This window comes from Centruroides sculpturatus, unplaced genomic scaffold, assembly GCF_000671375.1.
Source record: "Centruroides sculpturatus isolate CEXI.00-Female unplaced genomic scaffold, Cexi_2.0 scaffold914, whole genome shotgun sequence".
Classification (NCBI taxonomy): Eukaryota; Metazoa; Arthropoda; class Arachnida; order Scorpiones; family Buthidae; genus Centruroides; species Centruroides sculpturatus.
The window spans coordinates 290,141-303,057 of record NW_019385339.1 but is presented as its reverse complement, the minus strand read 5'-3'; the positions used below and the strand labels follow the sequence as shown (position 1 = coordinate 303,057).

The 12,917-nt window shown below is 27.8% G+C and overlaps 1 protein-coding gene across 2 annotated transcripts; it reads right to left on the bottom strand.

Moving 5' to 3' along the window:
- Nucleotides 1-2,542: 2,542 nt before the first annotated feature.
- LOC111637851 (cytochrome P450 3A5-like) lies at nt 2,543-11,120 on the bottom strand. 2 transcript variants are annotated; one of them, XM_023383434.1, is made up of 14 exons: nt 11,016-11,120; nt 8,629-8,725; nt 8,495-8,547; nt 8,136-8,232; nt 7,901-8,017; nt 7,726-7,814; nt 7,005-7,147; nt 4,855-4,970; nt 4,713-4,782; nt 4,478-4,638; nt 4,246-4,334; nt 3,861-4,004; nt 2,949-3,108; nt 2,543-2,873 (listed from the first exon to the last, which is right to left on the bottom strand). In XM_023383434.1, exons 1-14 carry the CDS (start codon nt 11,081-11,083, stop codon nt 2,796-2,798), a joined length of 1,482 nt encoding a protein of 493 aa, XP_023239202.1. In that variant the 5' UTR covers nt 11,084-11,120; the 3' UTR covers nt 2,543-2,795. The 2 variants fall into 2 exon arrangements, with proteins under 2 accessions (XP_023239202.1, XP_023239203.1); XM_023383435.1 differs by lacking the exon at nt 11,016-11,120 and adding an exon at nt 10,854-10,973.
- Nucleotides 11,121-12,917: the final 1,797 nt, after the last annotated feature.

The window sequence follows — 12,917 nt, the reverse complement described above, 5'->3', positions numbered from 1 at the left end:
GGCCCGCCGGGAGTCGTGTTGCGGCCCGCGGAGCTAGGTCAAATGAACATAAATGTTAACTTTATTGTACATATCACCAAATGAACATTAGAAGAGTTAAGAAGGTTTGGAAGAGTTCTATGAAACGTATTTGGACAAGGATAAATATCTTGCGTTTTACAAACATGCTCTGTCAATGGTTTCGCTATTTGGAAACACTTATGCGTGTGAACAACTTTTTAGTCGTATGAAGTACATCAAATCACAAGTGAGAACACGAATTACTGATGTTCATTTGGAAAACTGTTTGCGTGTAGCGACTACATCAGTCCAGATCAATTTTGATGCACTTACTTGTTAGTTCTGTAAAACAAAGTCAGATGTCTCACTTTTAAATATTTTTAAATTGTCTAATAAATATGTTTCTCGGTTATTAAATAAATGATTCTCGGTTTTGTTTTATTTTTTTCAAAAAAATAAATATACCTATTTTTTGTGTTTTTTTTTACATTAAACCAGGCAAGTGTTTGACCACGATCTCACCTACTGGAAAGCAACGATGCGGTTGAAGCTGTAGCACGCTTGCTTGTTTACTTTAATTTAAAAAAAGATTAGGTGCGTGGCCCGGCAGGAAATATTATTTCTGAAATTTTGCCCGCCTGCTAAAAAGGTTGGCCACCCCTGGCCTAGAGGCTCATGTCCAGCTAGCCGATACAACCCAAGACAAGACAAGCGCTCGTTGATTTGCTTACTTGGCCACTTGCTTTAATACGGCTGCATAAGAAACCAATAATATAGCTTGTTTTATATTGAACATCATTGGTTTTCTTGCCTAGATGCTCTCCACCCAGACGTATTAAATATAAATTGAGGGAAAGAGACAACTGAGAGCATTTATCCGGTTTTCGGTTCTAATTCGTGTCGTTATGCAACATGACTACTCGAAACCTAGAAGGAAAATGAAACAGTTCCAATTTCCATTTAATTTTATTGATATGGTACAAAAGGAAATATTCTATTGCTGAGATAATACAAAATCATGACAGAAGTTTACTCACATCTAAACGACTAGTAATATCATTCCCGCTGCTCCATTGTTGGTTTGGATAAAGCCATGATGGGCTTAACAGGCCTTCTTTTTGCTCCCAGGATAGAAAGAGTATAAAAAAAGAAGCCAATGAAGCACTAGCCTGCCTTTTTAGATTTGACTTTTGAATAGATATGTCGGGTTCAGTCTTTCACTGCTTGGTGCCTGTCCCACTATATGTGTCAGTCATCAATAGAATACCGAGCTTTTTATAATAATTCTATATTCTACAGGTAGGTAGTTCCGAGTCGGAACCGACCTGGACTCGGAAGTAGTAGGAACAGTTCCACACCGAGTGCTGAGACCATGAAAATTTTTCATTGGGGCAAAGCTTAGAGTCAAAGAATTATATTAAAAATTTTTATTTAATTATCTCGCAAGTGGATTATAGAATACAAAAAGACAAAAATATGTACAGAACTTGTAAATCTGTAATAGTTAACCAATGTCCAAATTTCTTACTGAAAATTTGACATGAAACGCTACAATTTTCACTTTGTTTTTCTCTTCTCAACCCTAAAGTTGGTCTAGTCAGCGTCAAGTCCATCATTGACATATATTTAGTGCCATTGCTTGATTTTGCTATAATATGTTCTGTCTTTCTCCTTCGTCTTTTTATTGCTTTCTTTGCCATCGTTGCCTTAAAAGGCACTCTGGTGACATATTGAGTGCAATCGGATCATAACTGTAATCATTTACATATCTAGGCTCTCCTAAATATATGTCTATTTTTATGGTAATTGGACAATAATGTTTTGCTAGGAACTTTTGTATTTCAACATAATAGGCCTCTCCTTACTTCAGATTTCAGTAACCTGAGATCAACCGCAATCCTAAAATATTAAACTGGAAATTCTACAAATAAATTACTTAAAAGTTTTAAGTTTGGTGCCATTCTGAACAACATATTGAAATCTTGTGGCTCCCGATTTCTCCCGAGAATCGTTTTTATTCAGCGTAACCATGAAGTTTATACTACCCGCCTATCAGTTACTTAGTATTCATCTCGGTTAACAGATCAACTATCGCGGAATGCTTGTATTGATATTTAAATAACGCTTATTTTACTTAACAATGTTCTTAAAACAAAATAGTAATGATAGTGGCTATTCGAATATGCCAAATAGAAACTACAAAATTCTTCCTTGAAAAGATGAAAATTCTCGACTTAAGAACGAAAGAAAAACCCATATGTCATATTAACATCAATTTTGTAAAAATAGATTGATATAACTGTGCCTAATTTATTAATTATACATTATCGTTGGTACATACGTATGGAGAAGAACATAGGGTTCGGTACTATCCGCAGTGTCAGGTATTTCCTGGAAGTCTTGAATCGTATCCCAGTGGATAATGGTGATTACTACACCTGTAAATCATAATTTTTCAAACTTGAAAGTTACAATTTTATAAGACAGGCGTTATTTAAATTATTTACATTTGAAATCCAGCTGTAAATTAATTTGAATCTTAAATTGTTTTTATAATAGGGATAGATCCGTACTTTTGTGTTCGCCGACCTCATTATGGATGAGTTCTAATTTTTTCGAGCGTAGGTGTTTTGTAGAATGCCACAACGATCCTTAGACTACTAATTTGAATGCCACTTGCTTTTATTTATTCATTTTTATTAGTTTAGTCTGCATTAGCTTAATACTATTACATTATTAAAAAATTATTTATAATTAGTTTCAAATTATATATTAAAAAATAATTGCGTATAATGCTATTTTCTAAGTTCAATTTTCAAGAAAGTACTCTTTGCTCTATTAAGACCTCGTGCTTCATCGAAATCGGGTATTGCCTATAAAAATTAATTTAAATTATTCATTTTTATATATAATGACACGTTTAAAAAATTGTAAAAGAAATTGCTTACTGTTTCGTTTTTTCCCAATTTAAATCTAATAATTTGTAACATTCTAACTAGACCCATTTTGATCTCCATAACTGAGAACCTCATTCCTATACAGCTTCTGGGCCCATATCCAAATGGTAAATTTGTAAAAGGAATAATGCTGCTCTTCTTAGATAAAAATCTATAAAACACAAGCATTTTTAACTATCGTTCTTTTTAAATAGTTATATTACTTAATTATAAACGTATTCATTAAATATAGGCTATATGGCATTGAATTGAGAGACGAAGGAAACAAAGTTAAGTATGTGATTCGGGCGATTGTAAACATTTTTGTGGTCCCCGTATCAATATCTTTAGAGGAAATTTTATAGTTATAGATACAGATATTAATAATGAACAGTGAGAACTGAATAACATATGAAAAATATTCAATACAGTATTTCATAATTTCAAAACTGAAAATTTTCAGTCGAACAGAATTTACAGGAATATTAAAGTATTATAAAATTTTAGTGATGATGTTTAAAGAACTGAGTAACATTAAATTGATTTATCTATAAAATGAATTAATGGATTGCATAAAACATTTAAGCATATATACGGTTTAAAATAAGACGTTAAATAATTTTATGTTTTATATACAGGATGCTTCAAAAATATATAACACATATATGGAGAAGGTTCGTAGCCACTAGGCGTTATGAGGAGTTTTTGAGAACTCGCGATATATAGGTGAGAAGTCGCAATCCAATTGATCATGACTTCTTGCATATCGATGGAGAAACTACCACTGCAAATCCAGCATAAGAAGTTACTTCCATATTAATGTTAAATGTTTATTTTTTCCATACATGATATACACGAGATCTCAAAAATATTCTAAGATTTCAGAAATTCACAATCCATTTTTGATGAGTAAGTTTTATTTACCTTTCGGGATCAAATTTGTCCGGATCAGGAAAGTAATTGGCATCGTGATTAAGAGAGTAAACAGGAATTATTACAACAGTGCCTTTTTTTATTGTAATTCCTGTATTCCTTAATGTATAGTCTTCAACGGCAGTGCGTTCTAATCTAGAAAATATTGTCTATATTGTTTAATTATATAAAATTATTGCTTGGCATTTATATAATTTGGATTATAATAAATATAATATTTATCATTTATTATATTTTTTTAAATTTTGTAATAATAATAAATATGTAAATAAGTTCATATCATTTAGAAACAAATTTAAAGAGAATAAGGGTAATTTTAGATTTGATTTTAAGGTGATTTATATCAGCATTATTAGAAAATAATTCGACTATTTACCTAATTGCTGGAGTATATTTTCTAAGTACTTCTTGAAAAAATGCTTCTAAATATGTCATTCCAACAATGGCGTCATAATCTAAGTCTCCCTTTAGAGCAAAATATGTTTTACAATATAAAATTTATTAAATGATTTAAGTAGATAATAAATAGCAATAAAATAATAATTTTCTTTAATTTTAAACTTAAATCAAAAATTTATTTAGATAGATGTAAAATAGAAAAACCATACAGATTCTTTTGCAGTTTCGTCTATTTCTTTAATTAGTTTATCTTGAATATCTTGACTAATCGCTAATTGGTGAGCAGCAAACGATATAACTACAGAAGTTGCAAAATATCCAGCAATAAAGAATGTAACACATTGACTCACGACATCATCCAATTCAAATTCTAAACAATCGATTGTAATGTTTAATTATAATTAAACCTATTAAACTACTAAAGATAAAAAGAAATTAAGATACTCTGCGTTTTGTCTTCGTTGTTTTCTACGGCTTCTAGTAAAAATTGTAAAAAATCTTTCGGTTTTTCTTCCTGTAATTTTGGTCATTTAAATTATTATTTTCTATTCAGTCAGTTAGAATTTTACTATAAAATTTACGTTACCTGTTTTAAATCTTTTCTCTTGCTCACTACTTCTTCAATAACATTCTTGAAAAATAAAGTGGTTTCGGGATTAAAAAATGACAGTCGAATAAGCTTTGCGAGTTTAGGGAAAAGATCTAAAAATTAAAATATTTTCATTTTTCAATATTTTCAAAGTAGAGAAAATAAATTTCGAAATATCATTATTAATCATATTAAAAAACTATGATAAAATTATAATTACAGTTAGGAATAATTTGTAGGTTCTAGCAATTTAAAATGATTATTGTTTCTATTTTATCAATAAAATAAAATTTTAATTTAAAAAAAATCTGATAAAAATACTTTGAAAACGTAAAATTAATAATTTTAAAATATTATCTCTCTATTTAAAAATAAGAAAAAATGAATAAATAAATGCAATAAAATAAATTAAACGAGTAGCCTATCAGATCACGGCTAAATGAAAAGGTCTTTTCACAGCGGGACAAGATGGAAACAGACTCAATTATTCAAATATAACTTTTATTAATATGGGAATTCATTTCGAAGTACATCAGTCCATTTAAAGATTAGACGTATGGCAGTAAACACAATAAATATCTAAAATATTGTGCGAAAGCACAGTTTACGGATTAATACTATAAATAACACAGTACATTGTGTACACAATTACATAAGATATTAAATTAAAACTAATTAAAATTATACAACAGAATAATAAAAACAATCGATAGTTGTAGTTGGAGTTGAACTGACATATTAAACTGTTCACTTCATAAAACATAATATTGATTTTATCAATAATAAATTATTAATTACATTTATGATTTAATTTTAATAAATAAATAAATAATTTAAAAATTTGGGTAACTTACTTTAATTACTTAATTTAATATTTCTATTAGTTATACAGTATTTACGTTGACGCCATGTAAAGTTGATCATATACAAAAATCGCGTCAATTCGATTTTAAAATAAATTTACATTTTAAATTACATGTCCGTTACTCGATAACTATAAATACAGTCGAACGTCTTAACGGCGTCCATGTTTTTAGAAGCTTTAAACAAAAACGTATATATAAAATAACCTCCAAACAACGGTTAATTTTTATGTCATGCCAGTGGCTGTAATTTAAAAGTTTGATTGTATTTCGAATGTAATAAACACTCTTTAAAACTCTAATTGTTGTATTGGTATGAATCAAATTTTAAAATGTGTTAATTAATATAAAATAGAAAGAAACAAAAAATTGTTACAATAAACATTTTATTGCTCCATTTCATTATCAATAGTTGATACACTTTATCAATTATGTGATAAACGGAATTAAACAACTTCAAACTTAATAACGTTTTATGTCATTTATTAATAATGTGAAAGATGATAAAAGTTATAAAATTATTCAGTTATTTTTAATTTAAAAAAGTGCAAACTAGCAAACTATTTCATGATTATACATTATAATTTTGTAATGTATAATTATGTAAAAATTCTATAATGTGATCTAACTTTAATCACTTTAAAAATATAATTATGCATTTTTCCAACTATTTTAAGTATTTTTTAATAGTCAAATCATTTATATGTCATCTCGACAATTTATTATATTATTTATAATAGTAATTCATTTTAAAATATCAGTACTTTACATTAAAAAAATAATGCAGTGTACTATAAAAAATTTGGTGTTTTTTTATTTCTTATAATTTTATAATAATTTAAATGAATTAAAATTTTTTTAAATTATGCTGTGAAACTTAAGTAATCAGAGTTAATGAACTACAGTAATACCCCGAACTTACGCGATAGATGGAACTAAGCGATAACTGCGTAAGTCGAGGTATTACTGTATTAAATTTAACAATAAATTATCATATCACCTACCCAACAGTTGAAGGTATTGTTAACAATACAATTTTATTGTAATTTGATGATTTTAATAATTTTAATATAATCTTTACTGTTCTTGGTATTTATTAGAAATTAAGAAAACTTATTTAGTATTGAATAATACAGATTAGTAATAGTAAGAATTTCTTATAAATTTATTAATAATATATTTCATAATTTTAAATATTCCTTTTTATATAAGTATATTAGTACGTATATAAAAGTACGGATGAAAATTGCCACATGCAAATTTTCATTCGTATAGCCTACTTACTGGCCACTATGAACCTCCAAGGAACTGGAGATACACTTTCTCTGCCAGCAGTTACAAATGGATTGCTTGGATCTTTTCTTGAATCTATTTTAATTCCAAAAGCGCATCTGGCAATTGCATCCATAGTAAAAGTACTAGCATACCTAAAAATAAAGTCAAGCAGAATTATACTAAAGATGTATAACAGACAAACAGCAATATAATAGAAATATAATTAATAATAGAAAATTAAACTAAATATAAAGATAAATTACCCATTACTTGCTTCTTCATTAAATCGAAACAATATCTTGGATGATGGAAGACAAAGAATAGTGTAGTTTGTTGTTCATATTCCTCATAATCATATTATTAATTACAGCTTGAGACATTTTTTTCTTTAATGCAAGTTTAATCAACATTCTTTAAAAACGAGCATTTATTCATTGTGACAATAGTGAATGCCGTAACAACATTTTTAAGAAAAACGTATAATTCTCATTAAAAGCATACAATGAACACGAAATTAAATATATATTTAGACGGTTATGCTGACAGGGGTTAGTAACACTTGAATAGGGGTTATAACTAACCCCTATTCAAGTGTTACTAATATGAAGAAAACCCAGGAAATTCCACTTTGGTGACGTGCGAACCCACAACTAATTACCCATATTTAGTAGTTTTATTTACTCGTCCACTACGGGGTACTACTATTTTTGATACATAAATTTATACTTACTGTGTAATATCAATTTCTCTATTCTCCATTGCTGCTTCTTTTAAATTATCGATTAGAATCTGACAACATTCTTCCATTAATTTGCTCATCTTAAATTTATAGTCAACAAAGGAGTTAATGGATTAATATTTGATTTTAATAAAATATGTTTTAAACTTAATTTAAATGTGCAGACCATTCTTAATTTTCCAGAAGTGAAACTTGGCGACATCATGGTCCTCAATGCTTTCCATCTTTCTCCGCTTTGCATAAATAACCCTTTATCTAAAATTGGATCGCCAAATCGCAGTTCCTGTATATTATATCCATTAAAGATCATAATTAAATCTTTGATTAATTAATTAAGACGTTCTCTAGCATAAGAAAAGTAAGATAAGTTCCAAGTTAATAAATTTAATAAAATGATATACTCTTTGGTCTGGAAAAACAGGGAAATCTTTGACAAGAATATCTTTCACTAATTCTGGATCTGCTACAACAAGTGCGGGATTAGAACCTTCGTATATTCTGAAACATTTAAGGGTATATCAATGTAGTAGGCCTATATTATATTTAATTAATTATCAGGTAGTTTGCGAATTCTGTTCGATTATTGTTTATTTTTCAGAAAGTTTTGAATGTAGAATTTTTAAAAATTTAATTTACTTATCTTAAAAATAATATAATTTAAGAATTTTATACTTCTTCGAAACTTGAAGATTTTCATAAATTTATTAATTTATTTAAATATATTATAACTTGAAAAACTAATAAATTTATATCTTATTACCCAAATATTTTTCCGTATTTGTTGTACCATTCTTGTTCTTGTTTACCTTGATTCTAAGCATAAATGTAAATTTTAATATTGTATAACGAATATTGGTTAAATCTTTAAAAATATTCTTCGAAACTTAATCTTACCCTTTTAAAATTATATCCTATTGATCCAACGAGGAATTTCGGAGGCACTTCAGGAATTCCACGTTTCTTCCAATAACCAAAATCTTTAGTCATATATCTATATACGTGCAATATTAACTTTAACAAATAAATTTTAATTTTATGATAATTTAGTTTTTATATCTATAAATGGTTGATAAATTTTCAAGTATAAGTTTTGATCAAAATAAGAAAATTATGTCTTGATATATTTCTTAATAATTATATGAGTTCTAATTTAATATCATTGTGAAATGTAAAAAAGTTTTAAAAATAATAAAATCACATTAAATATGTATATATTTATTACGGTTTAATTATAAGATAATCAACGAAAATCTCCTCTACGATATTGCATAACAGACATTATTGTAATCAAGTGTGAAAAGTGCAAAGTACAAATTAATATTGAAATTAAATATAAATATTTTAGTAAATTGTATGTAATTTTAATCCAATATGTTAAATTTATAAAAACGGTTTTATAAATTCATAAATTTTCAAGTCGTTTATGATTTGTTTTACATTAAACCGTTTTAATAAAGTTATGAATAAGCCTACTTGTGTGTTTCAGTTGCCAATCACAGTCAAAAATTTCTCAAAAAATTTATTAAATTAAAACAATTGTTAAAATAATAGAAATAAAAAAGGATTTAAAATGCAGAATGCACTTCAAAAAATGCAATTTATATTTATTATAGCAGCGATTCCCAACCTGTGGTACGCGTACCCCTAGGGGTACGCGATAGGTTGTTTAGGGGTACAGAAAAAAGTTAGTTATTATGGCAGAAAAAATAATATATTATGTATCACAAACTAATAGTATTAAAAAATTATTAGATAAAAAATGTTCCTTGCAACAATCACAACTTTATTATACATTTTTTCTTTTAGGTTTTTTTTCTTTAATTTAAAGTTACAATATGTAAAATTAACAATACGGTTACTCACTAAATTTCTTAAATGAGGGGTACAATCTAGAGATATGACATGTCACGGGGTACAATCTAGAAATATGACATGTCACGGGGTACGCTAATGAAAAAAGGTTGGGAACCACTGTATTATAGTATACTTATTAGACATATTACTAAACAAACAACTCTACTAAACCCGATACCTTGTAATAACAAATCCATCAACGCTCTATATTATCGGGCTAATAACGGCTATGATAGCCCGATAACATACGGCATTGGTTGGATTTGACATATCACTATTAATAAATACAGTATTAATGTTTTAGATTAAATATATTATTAATTACAATATTTCGATATTGTTTGTAGAATAATACTAAAACTAGAATAATGCTAATATGTGAAAATATCTCAGAGTTTAACAGATTTTGATATTTATATAAAACATTATTAAAATAAGTTTGTACAATGTACTGTACAGTACATTATAGAACAACTTACAACTTAAGTAAACTTGATTTTTTGGAAATAAAATCAAAGCTAAATCAAATACAGTAGAGCATCGATTATCCGACTCAATTGGGGACTCGGGTTGGTCAGATAACTGAAAAAATCGGATAACCGAAAAGAAGAAAAAAAATACATTATTAGTATAGTATATTAGCATATTAGTATATCCCATGTAATTAGTATATCGCTACTAACATACTTCACATTGAATTTTCATCGATGTTAAGCCTAACAAATTTTTTTTAAAAATAATAATCGTTGTTATTGTATCGTTAAAAAATATTTTTAAATTATTTCATTGCTCACAAAACAAACAACCACTCATAATTAGAAAATTAAATCTCGTTTAAATACAGGCCTCCCTTCATTGGTCGAGCCAGTGTAGCCAGCTAAAACACGCAAAAATTTAACAAAAACAATATTAAAGTAGCCAAGACATAGCCAAATATTGTAGTGCCACATCACTAGCGGACACTTGAAATTTGCTGACTAGAACGGCCGGTTAACCGATGTGACGGTTAATCGGGGGTCGGATAATCGATGTTCTACTGTATTATAGTTATTTATTTTATTTTTCTCTCTAGATAACGTTTAATTGTATTTCTGTAATAATCGTATTCTAAATTTATATTGATATATATTTAAAAGAAAAAAACTGTTAATTATAATTAATAGTTGAGCAGTATATAATTTTAATGATATTTACAAATCTAATAATGAAAATACAGTATGTATATTTTTTTACACTTCTATGTAAAATAAAAATTTATATTTTACATTTTAAAATTCCTTCTTTTCAGTTATCGATTACATAAAATAGATTTCTTATTATAGATTTCATTTAATATAAAATCTATAATATTAAATCTACAGAAACTCCTCGTCGTTGAAATTTCACTATAAGATTGAAAAAGATTGCATTAAAAATATTGTACTCACAAATAGAAACTTATTAAAATTCCGATAAATACTAAAACGTAATCAAAGACACCGAAGATGTAAGTCATGTTGAGATGATTTATATAATATCTTGGCAACTTTAAATATTCTTATCATATTCCAGAGATATGATAAAAATCGGGGTCACGAACAAATACACTTTATATCCAATGAAATCAAAAATAAATGATTCATATATTATATAACGGGAAGAATTTGGAAATTTAATTTATAAGATTATAATTTCTATACTCGAACTTTTTAAAATAAATAAATAGTGCACTATCTTATGACATTTATGACCATTAAGTAATGTTATATAGTTTATATAATCACTCTCATAAAATTCGAATATTTAGTAAAAATAAATAAAAAGACATGATGTTCATGATATAAGATATGTACGACTTAAATATTTTCTCTACGTTTAAAATTCATAACATATTTGCATAGAATATATTAGAATGTTTTTATAGAACCACTAGCTGTTACCCGCGACTTCGACAGCGGTGGTTTTGCAAGCAAACCCCATTTATATTCAGTATTTCAACAACCATAGTAATTGTTATATAACACCCACCGCTGAGAATGATGAGAATGGCCGAGAATCAAACGAATTGTTTTCAATTTGATCAATTTTCTGGAGTGTTTACAATCGTTCTAAAATCGAACCAATATGCAGTAACAAATTCGAATTTAAAACGGTTCGAACATTTGGTTAAAAAATCGAATCTGAATTCGTTGCAATTACTTGTTCCGTTTTCTGAAATTAATATAGTGGTGGTATTATGGAACCCCTCCATTTCAAACTGATAATAAAGGTGAACTGTAGCGGATTGTGGCTGAACTACACTCGGCGAACATAGCAAGGGGAAAAACCCGTTTCACTTCAGTTAAACGGTTGTCCGTAGTGAATTAGCATATTCGTGTTTTTCGAAATTCAAAAGTTTAGAATGCTAAGTGAATTTAATTATTTCTAAAATATAAACCGTGTAGTTGTAGGTTCACTGGTGCATGTATTCTGTTCCAGAGACTTAGGGGTACATATTAATCTGTGTGATGTTCACGTTTTTTTAAAATTTGGTCTTGACAGACATAAGTTAATTCAAGATGGCGATGCGTGAAATACGGACCCCATTGGTGCTTTTAATTAATATGGAACCCGTCTAACTTTTGTAAAAGTATGTGGTAGATGAATGAAAAAATGGAAGGAAAATGAAAAAATTAAAAATATCAATAGATACCTAACACTGTAGGAGCGTTATATTTGTGATTTTTGTAAATGATTAGTTTCTTCTTTGTACATTTCTTTATTATTATTATTAAATCATTTTTGCGATAAAATACATTGGAGTAAATAATTTTGTAATTATTTAACATTCTTCGTACATTCCTATTTGTTTTTTGGATACGTTAAAGCATTATTTGAAAACATACAGTAAGGTTCCATATTACTACCCGGTTTTTCTTAAGCCTACTTTCTAACTTTTTGTACAGAAACCTTCAATAAACATACTTACAGTTACACTAACGAAAAATCCAATTAGGAACATCAAGTTTAACGGTTACCAGTACTTTCGCACAAAAAATGTGAGTGTAGTTATGATAGCTTGTTTACAATTTACTATAATGAAAATGGGGTTCCATAATACCATCTTCTCCTCTATCTGTGGACGTCAATGCTCGTCACGATTATGTAAAGTTACATAAAAAACGATCCTTTCGGCTAGGGAATAAAGTTTCATTTTTTTATTTTCAGATGTTTTCTGGTTTCACAAATATTCTCAGATATTTTCACCCGCGAGAAACAATTTTATCGCGATTTTAATCAACGTTTAATGACACGTTTAATTGCTTTTTTAATGGGAGTTTAATATCAGATTACATTCATCGTTATAAAGT

Excerpts from the sequence above, each read along its gene's own strand:
- LOC111637851 (XM_023383434.1), bottom strand. The coding sequence starts at position 11,083 with ATGACTTACATCTTCGGTGTCTTTGATTACGTTTTAGTATTTATCGGA. Across the intron at positions 8,548-8,628 it reads TAGGATATAATTTTAAAAGG|AATCAAGGTAAACAAGAACA; the intron begins GTAAGATTAAGT and ends ATTTATGCTTAG. Across the intron at positions 4,005-4,245 it reads AAATATACTCCAGCAATTAG|ATTAGAACGCACTGCCGTTG; the intron begins GTAAATAGTCGA and ends AATATTTTCTAG.